Source organism: Camelus ferus, chromosome 11, assembly GCF_009834535.1.
Source record: "Camelus ferus isolate YT-003-E chromosome 11, BCGSAC_Cfer_1.0, whole genome shotgun sequence".
In the NCBI taxonomy this organism is placed as follows: Eukaryota; Metazoa; Chordata; class Mammalia; order Artiodactyla; family Camelidae; genus Camelus; species Camelus ferus.
The window spans coordinates 23,870,547-23,896,414 of NC_045706.1; the positions used below are offsets into that span (position 1 = coordinate 23,870,547).

The 25,868-nt window shown below is 45.3% G+C and overlaps 1 protein-coding gene across 2 annotated transcripts in view; it reads right to left on the reverse strand.

The window, feature by feature from the left end:
• The window catches only part of WBP1L (WW domain binding protein 1 like), a 52,830-nt gene that overhangs the window by 10,607 nt on the left and 16,355 nt on the right, over positions 1 to 25,868 (reverse strand). The window contains exons 1-2 of one of the 2 annotated variants that reach the window (XM_014557820.2): positions 21,437 to 21,644; positions 3,368 to 3,470 (exon numbers count right to left, since the gene is read on the reverse strand). In XM_014557820.2, the coding sequence (XP_014413306.1) occupies positions 3,368 to 3,470; positions 21,437 to 21,463 (130 nt within the window). In that variant the 5' untranslated portion in view covers positions 21,464 to 21,644. Of the gene's footprint in view, positions 1 to 3,367; positions 3,471 to 21,436; positions 21,645 to 25,868 lie in introns of those variants that run through there. The other variant, XM_006182977.3, reaches the window with a different exon arrangement.

Here is a 25,868-nt window from a genome sequence, read left to right on the forward strand (position 1 = left end):
GGCGAGCCCCATGGCCCCAGGGGGAAGGTTAACTTGTTGCATGCTCTGTCCTTTCCCATGGGCCTTGTCCTATGATGTTCCTCTGCCTGGGAAGTCATTCTACCCTTCTCCATGTGTTTAAATCCTATCCACCTCTAAGGTCCACTTCAAGAGCCACCTCCTCCAGGCAGCCTGCCTGCATCCAGTCCAGCTAAAGCAAACTTTCCTGGCACATACACAGTAGTCCTGGAACAGACACTGGAACAGACACTCCATTCTCTACTTTGCATTACTAATGGGGCATCTTGTCTTATAGCCTCTCTCTACTAAGAAACTCCCTTCTTGATGGCCAGGATACTGTCTCTCCACAGGCTCTAATGCAGAAGAGGCCACAGAATCCAGTAGGAACCTCTTAGAATTGCAAATTCTCAGGTCCACCCAGATCTACTGAATTAAAAACTCTGGGAGTAGGGCCCAGAAATCCCATGCTTTAATAAGCCCTTCAGGAAATGCAGATGCTTGCCAAAGTCTGAGAACCACTGGAATAAGGGTTTGCTGAATAAATGGTTGAATGAGTGAAAGTAAAAGTGCCATAAAAATACATGGGAAGGAGGTGGGTATAGCTCAGTGGCAAAGCACATGCTTAGCATGTACGAGGTCCCGGGTTCAGTCCCTGGTATCCCCATTAAAAATATATACATACATACATACACACAATTAAATTTTTTTTAAAATGCACAGGATGACAATAATAATAATGACCAGGTCCTGACAGCCTCAACCATGGTGGTGGGAAAATAGGATCTTTACTTCTCGTCTGATGCAGACCTAGTTATGACTACTGGCTTATGTTACAAGAGACTGAAAAGACATAGGAGAAAAGGTGCTGGCTGAAGCTTAAGGTCTGTGTGTGCTTGTGTGTCTGTGTAAAGTGGGCTGTGTGTGTGTGTGTGTGTGTTTGTGTATATATGAGAGAGACAATCCTCAGCACACAGGAAAATTCAGCTTAGTGGTGTTATGAGGGTTGGTGGAAAAGGCATTTATTTTTCCCTGAGGCCTTCCCTATAGGCCACTATGGTTAAAGAGGTACTCTGATGAAAACCCTGCCAAGGATTTCCTGGCTGAGATTTTTTTCCTTCCAAAGGAAAGAGACAAAAAGAAAAACCCAAAGCCCATTACTTTCACATTTCAGGCCAAGTTCAGAGGCAATTAGAGGGAACTGGGTTCAAAGCCACAAAAAGCATAGTTCTGCTGAGAACGGAAAGGACTCACTCCAACACGCAACCTTCCTCCTATACACATCAGACAGAGGCCAGGACCTTAAGAAAGAGGAAAACCAAAGAATTCTGAGGGGGCAGAGCACACACTGGGCATCTCCTGACCCAAAAGCCATTTCTGGGCACCGACACAAGGAAATTTTTGCTTTTGACAGTCTCTGTCCCTCCAGAACTTGGAAAGCACAGGCCATCTTGTACTGGGGTGAGTCCTTCCTCCCCATCCAGACCCTGGTCTCTGTCTGGCCGCCTCCTTTCCCCAGCTGACCATAACTGGAGAGATCATTAGCCACCGTGTAGCTCTTCCTTTGGCTTTCCTCAGGCCCTTGGGGTGAAGTGCCTGGTTCCCAGACAGCCTGCCTCCCTGCCATCTGGGTCTCCTTGTCCCCGCCGCCCTACCCTCCTGCCCCGCCTTTGGTGACCCAGTTCTGGTGGCCCCTGTATCTGCCCCGCCAACGGCCCAGGAGGCTCTGTCAATCTGAGATGCGGCCATCAGCGACTCCATTCCTTTCCGCAACTGATGCCGGCTGGGCTGGGCCCCAAAAAAACAAGCTGCAGCTCTGTGGCTTTTTGGCAGCCCAACTTCTACTTTTGTTTTAACAAGGGGTGGGAGGGAGAATTCGAACCCTGTGGTTATCTGCATTTTAAAACATTTAAACACAGTCTGTCCACCTGCCCGGCACTTTGTGTTTCTCCAGTGAGTCCTCAGCCACACCCCTTCTAAAATAGCACCAATAACTCCAGGCCTGCCCTTGCTGCTGCTTATGTGCATGGAGGATGGCGGGGGACATCTCGAGCCCTGTTCTCTCCTTGGGGAGGAGTCTGGCCTTAACAAACCCTGGGATTCCTCAGAAAGGCAGATGAGCCCGTCCTCACAAGGGAAGGACAAGCGTGAGGAAAGGTCCTGTTTGTAGGAACCATTTCCACTAGCTACAAGATCCATTTGCATTTAGAGGGAGAGACTTTCCAGCCAAGAGTCTAATTTCCTTTCCATTTCAAACAATAGCCCTTCTAGTTGCTTTTGGACCATATCACTGATGTGGGGGGAATAGGGAGATCAGAAAGGAAAAGGGGAAAAAGGCAGAGATGGTGGTGGCAGTAAGAGCGTGGTTGACAAGCCCAAAGTTTGTTTCCAAATGGACGGAGTGATGGGAGCTTAGAATTACCTCAGGAAACAGCCTACCATCTCCTCTATCAACAGACAGTTGTTGAGAACCACTGCAATGCTGGTCCCCTGGGAACTGTCTGCCCTTAGGGCTTCCCCATCCTCCCCTTCTTTGTCCGGCATCCTACAGTGTCTCGTCTAAGTTCCAAGATCAGAGTACAAAATGTTTCAGTGAACTCTCTGAGCTTGGGTGACTCCCTGAAGACCATGGCAATGTCACCACCCACCCCTGTGCAACTCTGGAAGGTGCAAGTGGACCTGGCCTCCACCAAGCTAGTGGCAAGACAAGGGTTGTATCCACGTGGCATTTAGCTGACAGTAACAGGTTAGGTGACTGGAGACACTTCAGTTTGAGACATGGGGAAGGAACAAAGGGGCCTGAACCTCTAAGCTCCTCTCCAGGAGGGCTCTGTCAGCAAGGACCTAAGGAAAGATTATCCCTTTGAGAGGGACCCTTGGAAACAGAGGCAGCTTCTTGATGATCTATGGGGAATTCTAGGAGCCCTGGTGGTTCCTATGAGGAAACAGCATTACAGCCATCCACAGAGAGCAGCCCAGCTTTCACAGCTGTGTGGCAACTGCAGACCTCTTTTGGTGAAGATGGCAAGCCTGGGCATCTGGGCTGGCCCATGGAAGGATGTAGTTGTCCCACAGTGGAGAGGGCATCAAAGAGAACCCCAGATAGGCACTTCTGCAGGAGACCCGCTAACCACGGCCTCTTAAGAAGGCTCAGACTATGTTCTCCAGTCTTTAGCCTATGCTGTCCACAGGGCATCAGAGCTCTCCTCCTCTACAGAGGATTCACTTCTAGAACCTGGAAACAAGATTCTGCTCACCAACACTGCCACTGAGAGAATAAGAAAAGGACTGACCAGCCCGCAGTTTCCCAACGAGCAGAGGCAGTAACCAAGACCCTGGGATGCCAAGAAAGCCCCAGGCAAGGACTTACACCAGAGTTCATAGTAGTAGTTGCAGCACTGAGACTGTCCACAGCAGTGTCCTGTGTCACAGATGTAGCTCTGATTATTGGTACCCACACAGGTTTCCTTATCCTAAAAGAAACAGAAAACATTTTAGCCTATTAAATTATAGCTTTTAAACACCAGTTTTCTTCTCATCCCCCTCTTCCTGGCCGTCTGCCCACCCTCCACCAAAACAGTTTGTCCCAATATTTATTCCATTAAGGGAAAAAACAAAACAAAACAAGAAAGAATCACACTACAACAACAGACTTAAAAAAAAAAGGTTTATTAAAGGGGGAAGAGGATTCAGCATACAAAGCCAACTGGTAAAGAGTGGAGTAATGGAAAAGAATCTGAAAAAATAAATCTCTCTCTCTATATGTATGTATATGTATAACTGAATCATTTTGCTGTGTACCTGAAACATTGTCAACTGACTACACGTCAATAAAAAATAAGAATTTTTAAAAAATAAAAAATAAAAAATAAAAAATAAATAAAGAGTGGCATTCTCCTTGGACAGAAAAGGGCTGCCTCCCTTTCTTTATGTCTAAGTGGAAACACTCCATGCTCTGGTGCTCAACTCAGCCATTAAGAAGGTGATGATTCTCCTGTAATTAGCTGTACGTTTTAAATAAAACCAGCTTTTCTGTGCAAGTTCCTGGATCAGTCATTTCATTCTCTCTTCAAAACACATGATCAACAAGGTTAATGATACTGTGATTCAAAAGAAGGCTGAAAAAACTTTCTATTAAAATTCTTCAGTCTTAAGAACAAAGGTGACTTGCGCAGGTGACCCAGTCTCATTCCAACTTGCTAGCTCTTTTTTTTTTTTTTTTTTTTTTTGCTTATCTGATGATCTCTTAATAATCTTGGATCTAGGATTCATACCGTCCCCTGTCAGGGACAGCTACAGAAAGGGCACTGCTGAGTAACCATCTAGCAGTTTGCCAAATTCTATTCACAGCACCAGTGGATGGGAATGGAAAAGGTTTTTTAAAAATATTTCATAGTTGAAATACCCCACCAGCCAAACTGAACTTCAGCCCCAAATGTCCTCTGGGCCGCATATGATGAGACCTATAGCATCTGGCTTTCAACACTGCTTTATTATAAAGAAGCAGCACATGCACTGGCTGAATACCACTGTCTTTGTGCCAAGCACTGTGTTGGGTACAAGGGATATAAAGATGAATAAGACACTGTTCCTAACCTCAAGAAGCTCAGAGTTAGGAAGGGAAAAAACCCCGCTCAGCAAAGAAACTAAAACCACAGTATTGTATTTGCTGCTACTCAGACTGACCCTGCCCACAGTGTACATCCGGGCGGACGTCTGCCAGTGGAAACTCAAGTCACATGGTCGGTTCTTGCTCCCTGGGCCTTGTTCTACTACGCTGTCTCTTTGGCCAAGGCTATAAACAGAGCACTCCAGCAACTGTCTACAGGGCTAGAGGCCAGGCACCTGAAGCCACAAGAGAGGACAAGGGAAAGGGTACAGCTAAAAACCGGGTCCCCGCCTCAATGCATGTTTCCACTACATCCTCAGGTGTTTCCTGGTCTTTAAGAATCTTAACATCCTGGGGAGTAAAGAGGTTTAGGAAGAAGGAAACATGGGAAAGGGTTTCACAATTGTATTACAAACTGTGTTCTTCCTGGCTTCCCCTTCCCACATCCACCATAAGCAAAACGGCACACCTAGCAGGTGGCCGTCCAGGGGGATGTCTCCTCTGAGGCCTGGTGCACGTGGAGAAGGCAGATCTGTGTTCTTGCTTTTGCTAGAACACACCCTTTCTGAATTCAGAGCAAAACACTGCTTTCATAAGGACGTCAAGAAGTTGCTCCCCAGTTTACCAGGCCCTGAAATGCCATTCTTCTGGCACTGGCTCACAAAAGCATAGTTCAAAATGTCCACATAGTTTCTAAAAGAGGCCATGCAGCCTATACCCCGACACATGAAAGAATCCAGTGACACTCCTGTCTCAAGAAAATTCTCCAGATGAGGTCCAGGCACTGAACACAGGGCAGCCAGCTGGTCCTGTGTGAGGTGTGGAATGGAACGTGTCTGAAATCTGAACAAGTGGCATCCTCAGGACCTACTGGTGTCAGCTTTTCTCTTGGCTCTCCCATCCCCCTGGGGCAGGAAGCCTGGTATAAACAGGACCCCGCTCTCTTTCCCTGCTCTGCCCCCACTTTCCCAGGGACAGCAGACTGTGGCAGCATCATTTAATCCAGTTCCTCAAACGCTTTTGACCCAGTCTATCTCATCCCCTGTCCTCCTCCCCCTGCCCCCAGACAGCATCCCCAAGCTGCCTGGGATAGTCTTGGTTATAGGAACTGTCATTTTCTGCTGCAGGAGGAAGGAAAGCAGGTGGTCAAAGTTAAAGAAGGCAAGACATGGGCTCAGGGACCTTTAGCAAGGAAGAAATGAAGGAGGATTGGGAGGGTAGTGAGATATGAGTGTCGTGAGCTCCTCACGAGGTAGGAGCTGGTAGGAGAGGAAAATCCAGGAGCCTTGGTTTGGTCCCAGCTCTGCCACTACAGAGGAATGGGGCTTTGGGCAAGTCAGGGCTACTTAAAATGCTCACTCATGTCTCCTTCAGCCCAAAGTCTTTATTAGTCTCCCTCCCCCACCCCACCTCTGACACAGCAGCCTCCAGACAATGCAAGGGCTCCAGAAATCTGTCTCCTCTCAGTCAAAACAAAGAACAGAGGTGCGCGAATGCTGCGTGGTGGTCTTCCGCCTTCCCTGCATGAGGAGCCCAATCGTGGGTGGCCCAGAAGACTTTCGAGGACCTCCAGGCAGCTCAAGACCCAAAAGGTTAAGATTCAGTCAGACCTGGGTTCAAAGCCCAGCTCTCACACTACGCTTATTAACTACGTGAACTTGGGTAAGAGAAATAACTTTTCTGAGCTCTTCATCAACAGTACTCTATGAGCCATTATTGCCAGGCATGAAAGACCATTCAAACAGCACTTTGCATTCACTTAGAACTATTTCAGAACAATAAAGTTCACTGGCGACGTGGGCTGCTCCAGACTCACGAAGAACAGAAAAAGGAATGGGAGAGAATGCAATGGAAAGTACAAATATGAAAAATTCCCTGCACTCTGTCTGAGTACCCTTTGCTTTTCTTCCAAGCATCTCCAAGCGCTCTACACATATTATGTTGTTCAGGCCAACTCTTGAAGACTGGGAAGTTAATATTCCTCCCAACCCTCCTTTCTCGAGAGTGAATCAGAGAATAACCTGCGCTCTCCCTACAGGCAGGACCTCTGTCTCCTTATCCCTGGCCCCAACCCCAGTATGAGCACAGTGCTTGGCACTATCTCCACAAAGCACAGTAAGCTGAGGGGAATAATATGGCTAGTGTGTACTGAACACCTGCTAGGTGCCAGGCACTGTTCTAAATGCCTTACAAGTATTCCTTCATCTAAACTTGAAAGCAACACTATGAAGTAGGTGGTATCAGGGAACTGAGGTCAAGGGAGGCTAAGCAACTTGCCTGAGATCACACAACTAGGAAGTAGTCCAATTAATTCGCCTGACTCCAGAGCCTGAGCTTTTAACTATTAAGCTATAGCCTCCTTGGTTTAAGTTATACCTCTTCAGTTGCTTAAATAAATCCACTAAAAGCCCAAATCAAACACAATCAACATTTTGTCTTTGAAAGAAAAGATAAGGGCCCTGCCTTTGTGGAGCTCTTTTGATTTTGAGAACATTTTCTACTTGGCAGTGAGGAGGGGCAACATGCTTGGGGTTCCTCCCTTCTTTGCTTGAAAGGTCATTATTTTCGCATACTGATTTTCTGAAAAGCAGAAGGGTATTTCATCCTAGTGTGGAATGTGGGGCCTTCAGTCCTACCTTCAGCATTTATTGAGTCCCTACCTTGCACCAGCACTGAACTCTGTGGGAGTGAGGGACCCACAATGGGCAAATAAATGGCCAAAATACTCATGATCTTTGTGCTCATAGAGCGCCAGGTCTAATGCAAGATGATAAAGTAACCATACAGATCAAATTGTAACTAGGAAGGTAAAATACATGATTCAGTGACTCTAACTTACAAAAGATAAGACCTAGGAACTAGTCAAGGAAGTCCAGATAGCTGTGAGGAAGGCAAGCTTGAACCGAGATAGCCAGGATGATTAGAAAGTTAGTAACCAGGGAAGAGGGATGGGAAGAACATTCCAGGCAAAGGAAATGGTACAAGCAAAGCCCTTTAGCCAGGAGATGGTTGAAACAGTAGGTAGGGAAGTTAGGTAAGTGGGGACCAGACTGTGCAGGAAGGTGACAAGATCAGATTTGCCTTTAAAGATAACGTCTTCCCAGCAATGTTTTCATTTGCATAAACTCCTGCCCCCCACCCCCAAAATAGGCTAGAAACGTAGAACTTATCATAAGGGAACTTCGAGTGAATAACAAATGCTCTTATGCTGAGGTCTTTCACCTCAGGATGACTGTGGTGATGACCATAACCATCAAGAGCCTCACCTATTACAGGTGAGCCTTCAGCTCTGATACCACAGGGACCAGCTTCAAGATACAGGGCACATACAGTCATCAAACAAAAAGCTCAGGCACGAAGGAGAAGCAAGGAAAACCAACACTGCCCTGGAAAGAACTTTTTTTTACAATGGAAAAGGATGAACAGTATGCCTTTTGCACATATGCAAAAAATTATCTCATCTCTTTGGTGGCAGCATAAACTGTGGGACTAACATCATTTTCCTTAAGAGTTTCCATGTCTTAGAGTTGCTATTCTTAGCTGAGCCACTATAAAGGTCAATTTAATCAGCATAAGAACTTTCAAAGTGCCAGCATAAAAAGAGACACTGGGCAATAATGGTTCCCCAGGGATGGTTTTAATTTGCCAATTTGTGGGGCTGGAAAACCTTGCTAGCAACTGGCAACAGCGTTTTCATGCCCTTAGGAAAGCACTGAAGTTTTAAAGTTTAAAAGTGAAAAATAGGAAAACTGAATTCCTTCACAGGATGCTAACGCGCAGACACTAAATATCTTGGCTGCTGGATCTGAAAGAATCTGGAGCACCACCTCTGGCCTTCTCTGAGGGGAAAACAAATGGTTTCTAATGGAAACGTTCATTTCCACAAATCAAATAACAAATACGTATTGACAGCCTTCACCATGTGCCAGGCACTGTGCTGGATGTTACAGCTACAGCACCAAGCAAGAGACTCTGTAGGAAAAGATGCTGCTTCTGGCACATAGCTGGGTAGGTAACTTTAAAAATTCTTCTACATCAAAACCCCTAGAAATACTGGCTAACAATATTCTTTTGAATTACACAACTGAGATTACAAGAAAGCAAGGAAGAGCCCCAGGAGTCAAAAATGTTGGAGGCGGGGAACTAGAAGCTTCAGTGGTAAATGAGATCAGGCCTTTCCAGTTGCCCTGGAAAGAGGGGCTGCTTATTCTCCTGGGTCCGCCTAAAACAGGGAATTAGAACTTAGCCTCAATATAAGGTGAAGACTCTCGAAGAGAGAGAGACTAGGGGAAAAAAAATAGCCCGTTGGCACACAGTGACAATAAGAAAGGTCTGAACTGAGAGGAAAAAAGTATATCCTCTAATAATCTGTAACCATAGGTCTTTCCACAAGTTAATTTGAGATCTGAATTGCACTACTACCTGGCCTGAGAATCCCCAAGCCAAAAATTTAACACGAAAAGTAGTCCCAGACTGGGACATCCGGCAGAAGAAATGTAAAACTCTGAAGAGACCTACCCTCGATCAGGGCATGAAATATGCCCACAAATAAAGCTCTGCTGAAGATGAGCTCACACAAAATACAAAAACTTATGCAAAAATAATCCATCACAAATAAGACTTGGGAAATTCAACAGTTAGCAGGATAAGGCTCTCTAAAAAAGTTTAATAGAATGATCAGATAAACTGTAATATATTATGTATGTTTCAAATGATTAAAGCCACAAAGAATGAATGAAAAACATGAAAAAAAAACTTACTGAAAAAGAGACAGTAAACAAATGGATTTGGGGGGAAAAATAAAAGAAAAGTTGTAGAAAAATAGTTATTAAAATTTAAAACTCAACAGATGGGTTACACAGAGATTAGACCAAGTTAAAGAGAGAATTAGTGAACTGGAAAACAGATCTGAGAAAAGTATCCCGCAAAGGGCTTCTACTAAGAAAAAACACAGAAATGGAAAATGAGCTATAAAAAGCCCAAGAAGGAAAGAAGAAAACACAGGAGAGGCAATATTTAAAGAGACCACTGAAAAATTTCAGAACTAATTAAAGACAGGTAATTTTCAGACAATAAAAAACTCACACCTGAGCACATTTTTGAAACTAGAGAACAACAAAGAGAAAAGGATCTTAAATACATTCTAGTACGAAAATACTAAAAATTAACAAGTGAAATTAGAATTTAAAGAAGTAATAAGCTTCATAAGGATAATAAAACTGAGTAATAGGAGCTTTACATGGGGCAGTCAGGAAAGGCCTCCCTGAGAAGGTGATGTCTGAGTTGAGCCCTGAATGATGAGGAGTCAGCTAAAGCAGACCTGCAGGAACATTGTTCCAAGAAGAAGGAATGTCAAATGCATGCAAAGACACCAATGTAGGAATGAGCTTGGTGTGCTCAAGGGAAAGAAAGAAGGCTAGCGTGACTGAGTACAGTGAATCTCAGGAAAGTAGTGTGAAAGGAAGAGCTGAGAACTCAGGAAAAAGCCAGACCTCATATGCCTTCTACAACATGCAAGCAACTTGAACTTAGAATCAGCTATTTGTGTTCTATCCTAGATAAGACCCTTTAAATTCTGAAAATGCAACACTTTCAGGTCCAGGTCCGTAGAAAAAGATTTATAGGTGTTCGTAAAATATACTCTTTAAAGTGTCGTGGATTTGCCTCTGTTTTTACAATAAGAAAGTTAAAATCACTTTCCCCCTAATACTAATGGTTTCAAGAGCTGGAGGAAATAAGTAGAACTGTTCAAAGGTACACATTTTAAATTGGGAGGGAGGATGTTACAAAAGACTTAGGGATGAAGGAAAGTAAGCTCAGATAGAGGAATGATTCAGTAGAAATCCTGGCCTATTGTTCCCAGGGAGTTATTCTAATCTCCACTTCTTTGATGTTAGAGATTGTCACATTCCACTTTGGTATCTTTCACAATATATACTACATATGACAATTACTCCTTCAAGCTTTACTAAAGGAGCTCAGTTTCTTCCTTTCTGCTAAAGGGCAAGTCATTGCTAAGAAGTTAACCAAGGCCCTGCTTTGTGATATTAGGAATGAATATTTAAGCTGTTTGGTTGAGTTCAGTAATTTTCCAAAAGGACAAATAGCCTGGGCAGGTTCCTCTAACCAAGTTAATAAATCTAGTCTGATAAGATTCAGCCTCATCCCTCAGATGTGATAGTGTGCTTTACCCCTTAAGGACTCTACACTCCAGCTCCCTGGGCTCAGGAGCACCCAGTCTCCAATCCTCTAGCTGTAAAGTACTTTAAAGGGTAAAGCCAAAGTCTGGAGCTCATGACACACTTGAGGACAGCCTGGGACCAATGTGGGGAACTGCGGCTCCAAGATTTGGCATTAGTGTGTGCTGCTGAAGGGGAGTCCCTGGGACCCCTGCTGCAGGAGGGACAAGGTCCCTTTACTTCAACCTGTGAGGGTCTCCTGGAACAATTCCCTCTGCGAACTCCCGAAGACTGACACTCTCCAAGAATCTGAGGAAGGGCTGCACAGGGAATCAGAACAAACCAGGACCAAGGACCTACTATACAGAGCAAAGAATTATATTCAATTTCTTGTAATAAGCTATAATGGAAAAGGATCTGAAAAAATATATGTATTTAAGTGTACATATGCATATATGTGTGTGTGTATAATAAAACTGAGTACCTTTGCTGTACACCTGAAACTAAGATTGTAAATCAACTAAATCTCAATTAAAAAATTTAAAAATAAAAAAAAATCAGAGCATCTTACAAATGAGCTAATTTGCCCTAAAGCAGCAATGAACACATTTGGACAATGAACACATTTGGAAAACAGAGATTCCTTTCCCAAAGTATGGTCAGTAGGCCCCAAATCACCTAGGGTATTTGTTAAGAATGTAGATTGAGAACTTTTGGGGGCAGAGACTGAAGATTTGTCTTTTAAAACACACTCTTCTGATTATGCTCATATATATCCAAGTTTGAAGACCATCGCCCTATGTTTATACTAAAACATACAATAAACACAGCTCCTGTCCTCTAAAAGTGGAATAGTCTAACATTCTCTTTCTCAAATCCCCAACACATCCCAACCCAGTTACCCCCTAGAGAAGCCACTTAGAATCAAGGTACATAGAATTATTTATATTCTCTCTGCCTCATTCCATAAAAAGATACCAACAATGGATCACAAACATAATTTTTCTTAAATGTGACATGTTAGTTAGGTACACTCCTATCCACACCAGTACTGCTACCGCCAAAGCTGCACTGCAACTGGATCCTCATTAAACAGCCCCCAAACAGAGCAGCCAAGCAAAGAAATTAAAACCCATTTCCTGTGTTGCTATTAGGAACCCGAATAACAAACCCAGAAAAAGCCACTTGACCCTGATAGGAAAATCCCAGAGCAAAGATTGGAAGTTGCAACATATCCCATGGTTTTATTAAAGGCTACCGGTCTACAGCCCAGTGCATGCAGGCCTGCAAGGAATGGCTGGCTGCAGTGACTTGGGACACTTGGTTAACGGGCCACTTTTTCACCCCTGGACACTTAGAAGGAAGAAGTTCTACCTGGAGGTATCCCGGCAAGCCCTCATCACTGGCCGATTCTGCCACAGAATAAATGCACTGAGAAGTATGGCATCTTCAGCAAGGGCTGGTGCAGATAGCTGAGGGACAAAATAGCACGTAGCAAGCGATGGGGCAGGTGGCACTCAGGCAGGGCAGGAGGGCAATTCTGCTGACTACTGTGTCTCCACAGTTGGTCCCATGTGGGCAAGTCCCTTCCTTCACACTACCTGTGTCACTGCTCTCCTGCCTGAAAGCAGCAATTGTAAACTGGTGGCCCTCAGGCCACAACGCACCCACTAAGGAGTTCTATGCCCAAGTGGTACCTTTGTTTTACAACTTCTTTTAAAAAAATGGAATTAACTGTCTCATTTTAAAATGAGAACGATTCATACAGAAATTCAGATTTCCAGCTTCTGAAAATCCAGGGCCCAAATTCCCTTAGGGCCACATTAGGCTGCATCACATGTCTGGGCTCTGGCCCTGCCCCAGCCTCCCCGTCACCCCCACTGTCCAAAACCCCAATCACATGATATCAGCATGTCGCTGCCTGGCCCCTGTGGGCATCTGATTAGCTCCTGCTGCTCTCAAGTTCAGTAAGATACTGTTCATCCCCTCACCATGAGGGTAAGGCCTGCTGCAGAGGCCCAAATGGCAGACATCCAGATTTCTCTAAATGGAGGCTCTGGTGACTCCTTACACACTGCATGGACAAAGAGGAGGGTCCCTCTGCTGAATGAGAAGAATACCTCTAGACAATTAGGAAAACCTCTTGCTACAAAACTCAGGAAATGCAACAGAAAATCAAGTTCTGCCCAGTGCCTGTGTTTATCAAGCATCCAGCTGGGCATTTTTATCTAGGTTATGTATTCCCCTCTTCTTATAGGAAACGAGGAAACCAAGGTTCAGAGTGATCACACAGCCAGAACAATTTTCCCACTAAAGCCCAAATTTCAGTGGAAAGAACTGAAAGCTTAGCGGTTACCCTAAACTTTCATGCTAGGTGCTGACAGGCACAAAAATGACAGATAAGATATGGACTTTGTCTTTGAGGTACTCTGTAATAACTAAATTGTTAGGTTAAAAAAAAAAGTTACGTTTTAGTTGCTGAAAATCTTCCTGAAATAATTCATGTTCATTTTGTGCCTTAATTAAGTACAGTCTAATCAACAGAATTCATTCTTAAAAAAAAATTTTATAATGTGGCAAAGCCTCAGGGTCATGATTTGGAGCAATGATGATGATATATATATACAACACACACATATATAATCAGTATATATAGTACACATTTATATAGAACTCAAGCTTTTCAAACTTCTTTAACAGTCAGCCTCACATTCAAGCCTGCTGGCTGGCCAGACCCCTACAGGAGATATGCTACCAGTACCACCACCCACATCTGCCAGATAAGGAACTGACACTCAGTCTAAGGCTGCGGATGACAGAATTGAACTGTCAAAACCCTGGTCTTCTGCCTTTTGGTTCAGTATTCCTTTTACAACAGTCCTAGCTCATTGAAGTCTTTGTTATATCTTGAAAATGGCTCTTGATCAAACAAAATAATAACTTCTTTGCCCAGAAAAAGGCATAGTTTTTCAAAGGGATCTGAACTATTGAAGGTTCAAGTTAACTTGCTACTGATGTGCTTTAAAAGAGATTCACCTCAGTTTTACTGGACCATGAAAAACCCATGTGGGGTCTCAGAGACCTTCCTCACTTTAAGCAAAATTCTAAATTTAACCTCATTTTTTCTCAGCAGTTCCATCCCACTGCAGCAGGCTCTTGTTAGGAGCAAAAGAAGTAATAATGGGACTCGTCTTATGTGCCTGACTGTCCAGAGACTAGTGTCAGAGATTTACTGCCAGTAAAAAGTTCAGCACTGTTCAAGGAAACCATCTACTTCTACCTTGGACAAAGGGTTACATTAAAAATGGTCTCCCTGCAAACAGATACAAGACAAAAGAAAAACTCCAGAGGCTTTCTCCACAAGACTCTGAATAATTTTAAAGAACTTTCTGAATTTTAAGACTTTAAACCTAAAGATTAAAAGAGACGCCAAATGATTTAGAAGAAAGGGGAATTTAGCACCCTCCTTTTCTGTATGTTATCAGGAATAGATTACATACAACAAACCCAGGCCACAGCAATAGGCACCTGGCTTGAAATATGGCCTAATATTAAAATAACTGCAGCCTAATTGTTCTTTAAGATGTATAAAGTTGTTTGGGCCCTCCTGAGATCCTGCCCTTCTAGAGTGGTGGTTATCCAGATTTTTCAGAGTTAAGAGAGAAAAATGTCAGCTCCAGAAGAGCTTGATCTTATCTATAAGATAAAAATTAAACTCTTGTCCTTGATAAGGCATAGTTCCTGCTGATGAGGGACAACCAAGATGTCAAGATTCTAAATCCCTTGGCAAATAATACATCCTGCTTAGAATGCAGCAGGAAAAAAATAACACCCATTTCCCCTTCATTAAAACATCTCAGTCCACCCTCCCGAGGCTTGTGAGTTGGGACTGCTTCCTAGCAGAGTGCCATGCACTCTGCAGCAATAGGTTTCATCCTCAAGTTTCTCCACCTTGGCATGACAATCAGCCCTTGGTGTCCATAGGGCAGAACCCACAGATGCAAGAGGGCCAGCTATACTTTGCCATTTTATATAAGGGACTTGAGCATCTTCAGATTTTGGTATCTGCGGGGGTTGTGGAACCAAACCCTGTGCATACCCAGGGACAAGTGTACTGACATCTGGAGCCAGATAAGTCTTTGCTGTGGGGACCGTCCTACATATTGTAGGATGTTTAGCAGCATCTCTGGCCTCTACTCACTAGATGCCGGAAGCAACACCTCAACCCACTCCTTAGTTGTGACAACCAACAATGTCCAAACATTGCCAAATGTCCCTTGGGGAGGGGGACAAAACTGCCCTTAGTATAGAACCACAGTTCCAGCCAAGCTGCACCACACAACTTAGTGCAGGATGGTGTTCCATCCAGGCCCATTGCCTGATTGTCTCATGGGCTCCCCAACCACTCTGTAAATTCCCCAAGAGCAAGATGAAGTCAATCTCACAAGAGCACCTACCCTAGCAAAGGATCGGACATGCAAAAACCTTCAGAAAGTACTAATCCTGGTGACTGACAGTCAGGTGACCCCAGGGGCTAGACCTCTCGTGCACTCCCTGTGCCTCTTCGCCACGCGGTACAAGCAGCAGCATGAAAGGATCCTCCAAGGGTTATGCTAAGGCTGTGGTGGTGTGATTTCACATGATGTTTGAGAGACCTACCCACAGCTCTCTGATCATAACAGGTTTACAGTAACCCAGGAAAATCTGAGGCTGAACCATCAACCTGGAACCTTATCCCGAAGCGGGGGAGTGAATACACATTCTATTTTTGTTGGCAGCCTGTCCCAGCTCATCCTGGGCCTCCCCCCCACACTCCAGAGCCATACCCAGAGGAGTGGGAGGTCACAGGTATTCAAGCCACTGCCTGGTGGGTGACCAAGGATTTCCAAACCCTTGATGAAAACCACAGGATAGGCTGGGCAGTATTTGAAACCAAGAATGAGACCATGCGTCACAGTTCAGTGGAAGTCCCTGAGAGCATGTTTCTTAAGCAAGAGACTCAAACAATAATGAATTTTCTGGCCTCCTTGATGCAATACCCCAGGGAACCAATGTCTTCTGTGCAACTCAGTCCCAGCAAACCATAGGTCATTTGTAGGAAAAGCAGTCACTGTGTCACACTCTGGCCATTCTCAAAGCACGTCTCCCTTGGTCCTGCGATGAGTATAGCTTTCTGCCACTGCCCCTCCTCTCTCTTTTAGTTAAAAGAACAAGATAGGCCAGCAAGTCACCTAGGACTGAATCACCATTTTCAGCAACAGATGCCTCTTGTGTGGTCCAGGGTTCAAGTCCAGTTGGGCCCTGCCCAGAGCAGCTATGGCTACAGAGTGGGACACAGAAATGGCTAAAGCAGATCAACATGCAGGGCTGTTTCAGCTCACTGTTGCTACCAATTTGTAACAAAGTCAGTAAGTGCCAGGGAGGGAGAGTTATGGTCTGGCTGCTAGGGAGTCAGGCCAGGGGAAGGAATTTCATAGCAGTTGTTAATGCTGTCTTTTTTTTTTTTTTTTTTTTTTTAAGTAGCCCCAAATAATTCTGTTTTCCTGGACTAAAATTTACCTCTTCAAGGAAAAGGGGTGGGAGGGGGGTGGATCAAACTCATGGGATATTACTGGAGGAAGTGAATGTTTTCTTTGGCTCCATCCTGGATAAAAGTTTCAAAATCAGCAGATACAGTCTTCTTTTCCACTGAGTTACTGTCCAGTCTGCTGGTTTCTCTTTGCTTTGATGACAGGAATGTGATGAAAAACAAGCACATTCCTCTAAAAAAGCAGCTTCTTGCAACAGAGATAGTTGGGGGTTTTTTAAGTCACCTGAAAGGGCTTGGATGAGAACCATCCTTTCTCATCTTTAGGTGACAGGAGGGTGTTCTATGGAGCTGTCACTTGTTTTCACAGATGAGTTTCAATGAGAATTTTAGCTTCAGCCTCTGGTAGTAAAAACAAGTGTGACTTTGGTGTTTGCTGCATTATAGACAGCCAGTCCCCTTCCCAGCAGGGTCTTGCTTAATAGAGAGAGGCTAATTGAGCACACATGGGAGGGTAATGGTGACTGGGAGTCAACACTCTGTCCCGTGCAGAGAACAGGGCACGCAGGGGAGAAGGTCTGGCTACAGATTTGGGGGCAGGTACCATACCAGGTATAGGCAAGAGCAGGACAACACCGAGGAGACCTGGCTTCCAGAGCCACCACCGCCATACATTAGCTGTGTGATCACGAAATGGTAACTTCTTGAGTTTCGGTTGCCTCACAGTAGAAAGGAGATAAGCCCTCCTACCTCAATGATGGCTGCTGTGATGAAATAATAGAAGTATCATGTCAATGTTGGCTGATATTCAGCAGTTGGGGGGCTTAAATGAGAAGTGGGCAAATTCCCTCTGCCCTCCCCCGGTCATGGCTCCCCCCTTGCGCTCCAGGCCGTCTTCCACCACAGCATGGTCAGTGTTATCCTTGGGAGCCCCCAAGATCTCCTACTGTGTCCAGGGAGTAACGGGGGTTCAACATTCTGGTTGCCCTGTCACCTGCAGCATCAGACCAAGCAAGGGCCTGTGGGCACCAGCTCCCCTTTTCAAGAATGCAAACAGCCCCTTGGGCCAGGAGCTGGCCTCCAGAGCCCTTCTGTCCATGACATTGTAACACGGGCAAGGGCACACTGCTTGAGAGGGTCCCAGACCCACACCATTTTCACAGAAAAAGGCAACATTCCGAGGTGCAAGATTATCAATTATTGTCTTGATGGATCTAGCCTGCATTCCATCAACTAAAACTTGCCATCACCTGCGTCCTTCCATATGTCTACAGTGCCACAACTGAGACCACTGGACTGTGGAAAGGACCACCTGCAAAAGCCATCTTTTCACACCTCTGAACTGTAGCCACTCCTAATGCCACCTGCCTCATGCTCCAATTACCTGCATGCTTGTTCTACATCTGGGCCTGCCTGTGAGGGCAGGGTTCAAGTTTATACCTCTTTGAACTCACAACATGCTTTGAGTCAATAGGTGCGCAACACTTCTCAGACATAGATGCTGGTCATGAAAACCCTCCAGCATTTCAAAATCAATACCTTCTGAATTAAACATGAAATAGAATTCATTCAAATCAGCAAACCAAGAACATTCTGTTGCAATCTTGTTCTCTGAAAATCAGGAATCCATCTGTTTAGGGATACATGATGGATTCCCTCTTAACCAGAAAATTCCTTTTCTGATCTTGCCAGATAATAAAGGGAAAGCATGCTGACTTGCATGTTGTATCTAAAATTTGGCACATGGTGCCACAGACAAAAAGTTCAGCAGGTGACTCTCTTCTGAACTTTAGCTCCTCTAAGCACAAAAAGACTGTTCTCTAGCCAACACTGTGAGCTGTCTTAACTGTCCTTTGAATGGAAGAACTAATACAGCCTAAGGCCTGTCTGCCCTTTACAGACACTGAATTCATGGCACAACCATCAGATTGAAAGCCCCTAATGCTTTCCTCCTCCTCTGTGTCATAAAGGACACCAACACTTGGTGAACCAAGATTCTTGTCTTGTCTCAGGCATACTTTCTACCAAGACTCACAGATGACAGTTTCCCTTCTCATCCGCAGGAGAAAACAAAAACAGCACTGTCCACCTGATCTGTCTGGAATGCTCTTTTCCCGGATCACATGTCTGGTAAACTCCTACTCATCCTTCAGGACTCAGATCAGGTATCACCTTCTCAGGAAAGCTTTCTGTGCCCACCCCCCTCCCCAGGCCTGATTTAAGACAGTTCCCCACCCTCTGCTCTCCTAGTTCCTGGGGAATTCCTCTGTTTCAGGCTTAGCGCATTGTCATGTAATTATTTCCATGCTTCTAAAGTGCAGCTGGTAGGGTAGGGGGTGAGTTGGGGGTGGGAGGAGAGTCTCTCAAAGCATGGCCAGAAACTACCTGGGTCGGAACCACCTGGGGAACGTAATAGAAATGCATATTCCTGGGCCCTGGGCCCACACCTACTGAATCTACATTTTAATAAGCTCCACTCTCCCAGGTGATTTTTATGCATGTTGAGTACTATTGCATTAGAGTGTGAGGTCCTTGGAAGTAAGAATTGTGCTTTCCTTATCCTTTGTGCCAGGTCCACATTCGTTAAGTGTTCAAAATCTCCATGCAGTGGCTTTGTTCAGTAGATGCTGCCTGCATAAGAACCTGCCACAAAGTAAAATGCACATGGCCACTCAGAGACGAGCAGTGTCTTTTCTGGTACCTGGGCCACCTAGAAACAACCTTCAGAAAATATACCCCAACTGGAATGACGCATTAATCCACCCCACTCACAGACACTGGGCAATACAGTGCAGGTAGTGAGAAAAACTCCAGGCTTTGGAATGAAAAGACCTGGGTTAAAAAAAATCAGTTACCATTTCCCTGGCTAGCTGAGCAACTTTGGACAAGTGGCTGAACGTCTGTAAGCCTCAGCATGCCCTTCTTAGAAACAGAATCACACCACCATGTAAGCCAGGGACGTTACATGGATTAAGAAGGAAATAATGTATGAAAGTACACATATACTATGTATGATAAAGACCAACAGCATATATGTTTTGTGCCATTTTCTTAAAAACAGAACTATCACCAAGTAATCTTTAGAAGACTGGCTTTTACACAGCTCCAATAAAGACCATAGTTACACTGTCAGACACAGAATTGCTAGACAGACATAAAATTATGTAACCAAAAATACTCAGGGTTTTTAAAGGTAAAGTTTGAACCACAGAAGCCTAGGGCAGAAAAGGCCTTCGAGAAGCTCTCTAGTTCAGCCTGCCACCAGGAACCCGTTCAGAAACAAGAACAAAGATTCACCTGCTGTGAATCCTTGGAGATGCTCCCCACAACCAACCCAGTCCTTCTCTCTACCCACCGTGGCATCCTTTCACTTAATGGAGCAGAGGTTACTGGACACGAGCCCTCCTCTTGACATCTCAATATGTAAGATTAACAGTATATTACACCGGTACAGTAACTGACAGCCTCCCAAGTCTCACTCAATGCACAATGGCAGTGACAAGACCCCAGGGCAAGATCTCTTGCCCACTACATTTTCCATTGTAAAGGAACCAGTCCTCTAGCTTCTAGTTTCCTATACCCCTGCATCCTTTAGTCTTGCATCCTTTAGTAGATAAAAATAACAGTTACGTTTTTACTGAATACCCACTCAGCCAGCCAAGGTGCTAATGTTTTAAATACAATCTTTGGTGAAATCCTTCCAATAACTCTTCCAGTAGGTTTTATGATTTCCATTTCAAAGAGAAGGTTCAGACCAGTTAAGCAGCCCAGACCCTGGAGGGGGAGGGGAGGGCAGGATACAGGTCTTTCTGGCTTGCCAGCCCTGCTCTTCCCACTCTATCAGGCAGTTTCCAGCCGCCATCCCCGCCGCCTGCTGACATAGCATGGGGTGCTTCATCCTATTTCCAACGCGGCTCAAAATCCTCGCCAGGGCTCACTCTGCCCATGGGTTAAAACGTCAGCCTTTCTTGGGGGGGAACTGAGGAGATGCTCAAACAGGGCCCCTACTCTACCTATCAGCTGCATCAAAGGAACACCGAAGATGAACAAGAGCAGTCATGAAATGTGTGGAGCTTTTCAGAGAAGCTTCCTTTTAAAAGAATTTCAGGCAACCCAAGGGAGGCTTGCTTAGCTAGCACTTTTCTAAGAGTGAAATTAAACCAGCAGTCCCCAGCAGCGACTTTCTAAGGCTTCTGGTTTGAGCTCATCTGTGGCTAGCCCTCACCCAGGAACAGGCAGCAGAGGGTGTGTGTCTGTCCCCACCCACTCTTACAGCCGCCGCTGGTTACAGTTACACATTCCGATACAGACATGCCTCTCAGACCCAAGAGGGGGCGGGGGTGGCCAGCTCTCAGAAGCCCTGGAACAAATAGCTGGCAACAGCTGTGTTCTCAGAAGACCGCAGTTGGTCGCTCGCTACTGTTTTCTCATTCCACACTAGGTTACCGGCTACAATTCAGTGCCCCTACTTCAAATGGTGGCTCGCAAAGCAATCAAGTCTCTGCCACAGGGGTCTGCTGGCTTTGAAAAATCGGTCAGGAAGGCCAAAATGTGGTCAGTCCCACCCCCATCCCTCTGAGGCATTCAGGCCATCCCTCAGCCACACAGCCCTGACCACAGGCTTAAAAGGAAAAAGCCTCTGGGATCCCTCCCCTTTAAAAGGAGGCCCCCCCACCCCAACGCAGAACCTCTTCAGAACCAGAGAACTGTGAAGAAATCTCTGCTAACTAGCCAAATCAAAATGGAGAAGGAATAAAAGGGGCTTTGATCAAGAATCCTGCTCTGCCTCTCCCCTTCCCCAGCCTCACCCCTCAACTGTCTCCCCATAAAGCTTTGGCAAAGCTTTTATGGTGTCTAATGGAAAATCAGAATGGATGGCCCCAGAGAGACCTCAGGGAGGTAGGGGGTTAAGGACACGATGGCTCTGGAAGTAAGGAGCAACTAGCAAGCAGGAAGGGAAAACTGGAAAATTCTGTGTGGGAGCTAGCCTGTGGTAACTACGAAACATTTTCTAAAAGGCTCCCTCCACCCAAAGCAGTTGTACAACTGACGATAAATAAGCTCCCACACCCTTCTTCCCTTCCCAAACCCGATCCACGGACCACAGACCACCAGTGCAATTACCTGTCTAAGACCCAAAAGGAAAGGCATCCTGCAAGAGCATCGTCCACACTAACGTTGGGAACAAAGGGCTTTTTAAAAGTTAAGGTCTTGGAAAGAGCATTTCCCCTGGTGGGCCTGGTGCTCAGCGATCCCGGTTAACCGGCTTCCTTAGCAAAGAAGAGAAAGTAAACAGAGTCCTGGGACCAAGCAGGCACTCTCCCTCCTGCTCGCCTCGCTACTCCCCCTGCCTGGCTCCGACCCACCCCCACCTTCTCGTGACATATCTCAGACGCAGCAGAGCTGAAGCTGTCTGCCAAGGGGGAAATGACATCAGTTCAGGCCCGGCAGAAAAAACTCCAGACAGCTGCTGTGGAGTACTGAGAAGGATGTGCTGCAAACCTACGCTGGCTAGCCCTGGACCCACCTAGGGATGAAGCCTGCAATGGGGGAGGACAGGAGCTGCAGCCCCCTGCCCACTCCCATCAGCTCCCCTCGGCTCTGAGCAGGCTGGGCTGTACATAAATCAAGTCTCTATGGCTGAAAAGAGCCACATTTCTCTGAATAATGACTGGACTCTAATGGCTCCCGAGGTATTATTTCTCCTCCTTGGGAAAGAAAACCAAGCTCAGTGACTGTCAGTTTCACAGAAACTTTTCCACCGGCTCCCCTGCCAGAGCTGGTGCTCAGTAAATAACAGTGCACTACACCTGACTGTTTCAACTTTCTCCAGGGATGGACGCAATTCACAGAGAGGACTCAGAGAGGCACCTTTTCCCCAGCTAAGGTAGGACATGCTACCTTGGATGCTGACCTCTCGAGCCCTCACTTGGACTGGAGAGTTTATATTTCATAAACAGACTGCATGTACAGGTGCCAACATCTTTCCTCACTTGTCTTACAAAAGGTACAACAAGTCCCATCGCAGCCTCCAAGTTGCCAGTGAAGCAGATCATCTATATTTAAACCAACTCTTGCTTCTGAAAAGTTCACCACCTTAGGTTTGTCATGCTTTCTTCTCTAAGCTCAGCTTATGGAAAAAATGGCTCTCTTGACAGCAAGCTTCTGCACAGGAAACAAAGGCCCTGGGGTTGGTGTCCTGATCTGACTTTTCCCAGTCAGTGGTGTAAGCCAGCTCTCATCTGGCCACCCTTCCCTAAACTACAGGTCACAGTCGCTTTCTCTGGCCCGAGTGCTCTACCAAAGACCACACGAGCAAAGGTTCGTGTCTGATTTCATCTTGCAGAAATGACTCTCGAGGAGAACAATCTTCAGAGGAACTTTGTAAGTCCAAAGTTACTTTCTAATAACTTCTCCAGGCTGCAAATTAATTCTATTTCCATCACTCAAAGCAAGTATATCTCATCTTTCTTTTTATTTTCTGCAACAATTTTTTTTTCAGTGATACTTATCGAAGGCCCCCAAGGGAGTGGCACTGTGCTGGGCATACCCTGGTAAATCAGAAATGATTTTCACAAATTGGTATCTTTCACCTCCACCTCAGACAGTAAATTAGCAGTACATAACACGTCCAGCAAGGTGAGTTGCCAAAAAATACTTTTCAATCATTAGTGAATCTAGCCAGACACACAATGTGCTTGCTGCAGGTCTCCCACTGCCGGTCAAGGTCATGTCGACTTTCCTGACAAGGAAATGAATGAGCCAAGCCAGCTGGGACATTTCCTGCAGGCTCACAAAAAAAAAAAATAAATAAAAAATAAAAAAATAAATCACAGCCTCATTGCTATGGAGAAGAGAAGAGGGGTGAAGTGGCTTCTGCTGCTGCAGGTGTCTGGGGACTAGAGAGCCATTCTTCACTTCAGCAAATATCTATTCTCAGGACACTGTCTCCCAGTCTATCCCAGGCTGTGCTACTACCCTCACATACAGGCCAAACTGCCAGACAGGCAGGCCTGGACACCGAGGCACAACCCCACAGGGAAGAGCAGAGAGGCAGCTTTCAAAGCCCTCCTTTCATTTCCTCAGTTCCCTGGCAACCACTGACCATCCCCCAACACATGCAGCATTATTAATGTTGACAATCAAACTAGAGCAAAGGGCATCCTCAGCCCCTCGTGGGCAATTCTTTCTGACCCTCCCTAGTAAGACAGAGTGACATCTGCAGCTCTATGGGAAAATTACATGGCGTTAAGTGTACCTATTCATTCATTCCACACCTACTCAACGCCCACACTGTGCCAGACACTGGTCTAGGCACTGGAAACACGGCCATGAGCAAAATACTCAAGCACCTTTGCTCTAATGGGCTAAGGAAACATTCCACATTTCTAAATAATTTTCACTAGCAGTCATCTCTGAATAAGTGGAGTTGGAACAAAATTACTAGAGATCCAAAGATAATTTTGTGAAAGTTCAATCTAAATGATCAAAATTGCATCATAGGCATCCCAATTTCCTCTGAACCTAATGAATCATCCTTTATGGATGCTACTCAACACAGTGTTTCTAATCAGCCTTTGTCTGCTTTTATCTTCTTACAAGATTGCAAGTTCCTGTATGCAAGGCAGTATCAAACCCAACACACTGCACCTAACCCAACATCATATACGCTAACAAAGTGATTGCTGAGAATGGCTTCTTTCTCACTGATCTACTTTTTCTTGCCCCCAGTCCCTGACCAACCCTCACTGAGCACTGAGATTTGAGGGATGAGGAGAAAAAGAAGTTGAACTGGCAAATGCAGGCATTCCCAGGAAGGCGGGTTCCCATTTTGCCATGCCCTACAAATATCACCACAAACCAAGGAGAAAGTTGTCAGTTCGGGGATTTAAGAGGCAAGACAATAATTAGCAATTTCTACTAGTCTGAAAAAAAGGGGTTCTTTTATGTAAGTGATCCAGGCTCATATGAGGAAGACCAAAGCTAAGTCAAATCCTTCTTCAGAATCATTTTAGTCATCTGCCTGACAATGCAGAATTTAATTCAATGCTGAATTCACCAATTTAAAAAAATAATAATAATAATCAGGAAGAGTCAACACTAAACCAGAATTAAGCAGGATTATGTTGTCAAAATGTTGCAGTTTAACAACTGTGTATGGCCCCAAGCAGTGTCTGAGACATCCTCCCACTGAGCCAGGACCCTCCTTCCCAGTTCAGAGAACCCACAGAGCTAGTAATGCTGAAATCCTTTGGATTCTGATTAACTCATTATTTAAGAAGACATACTGCAAAAGCGTAGATGTTCATGGCTGGTGGAAGTCATTCCTTCACTGTAGTTGATTTAAGAATCACTGGCAAGCAACTACACTTCAATAAAAAATAAGAATTAAAAAACAAACAAACAAAAAGAATCATTTGGCAACATTTTTCTAGGCAGCCTATGCATTTATAATCTTTAAATTCTGGGATGGAAGCAGGGAGAGTTATTCGGCACTGACAACGAGCCAGCCTCTGTGGTTTAGGAACTCTGTTTAACCAACATTTCACCTAAAGTGACAACAACCCCATGATGTAGGTATTATTATCCTTATTGCTCAGCTGCAGAACCTGAGCTTTATGGAGACCATGCCCAGGGTCACACAGCTAGCACTGAGAAAGACGGGATTTGAATGAAGTCTCTGGCTCCAAAGACTCTTCCCTTTACAAAAAAAAGGAGTCACGATATGAGACCAAAAGTGGCCAATGAGGCAAAAACCAGAATTGAGGGTCAGCTGGACACTGAGCAGATACGCATGTCCCTGGTCGGTGCTCCAGAACCCTGTTTACAAGACTGTCGCTTATACTGGACCTGGCAGTGGCATTCCTGAGCATATAGTCAAGACCCTGGAGCTCCAGAACTCCCATCCTGACCCACTTTGGGGCCTGAGTTCTGTGAGGTAAATGACTGGGAAAGGCCTAAAGTTCTCATGTGTTCTAACACACAACTGGCCCCCACACTAGGAGCGAGCTGGCAGGAAGACCTTCTACGCCCTGCATCTCAGGTGACCTGGTGAACCGCTCCCACGCCAACGTCATCTGGCCAGCTGAAGCTGAAGGAGACCAGGGCTGAGGGCCCCGGGTTTCTAATTTCGCAATCAAGGAATCTGAAGAAAGAGGGTTTTGTCAGGACAGAAAGCCACTGCCAGGCTTCGGGCAGGAGACAATCTCCAGACCGAAAGCCATTTTATTTCCTGGAGCTTTGGGTAGAGGCTGCGAGGCAAACACACATCTGAGATAGAAGACCTTTCTTATCTTTCTCAGGCTGTGCCCAACCCGGTTTAAATACCCGAGAGTTCTAACTCAAAAAAGCCAGAGATGAATACTAACTCAAACCCCAAACCAACGTGAGCACTACAATAAAAGTCAAACCGAGACATCGTCACGTCACGAACTTGAGGCTGGACACCAATAAAGGATCCTGAAGGAATTATTTTGGGGAATGCCAGGGGAAGAATTCCAAGCTCAGAACAAAGACTTCCAGAACCGTGCCAAGTAGAAATGTGAAGAATTATTCA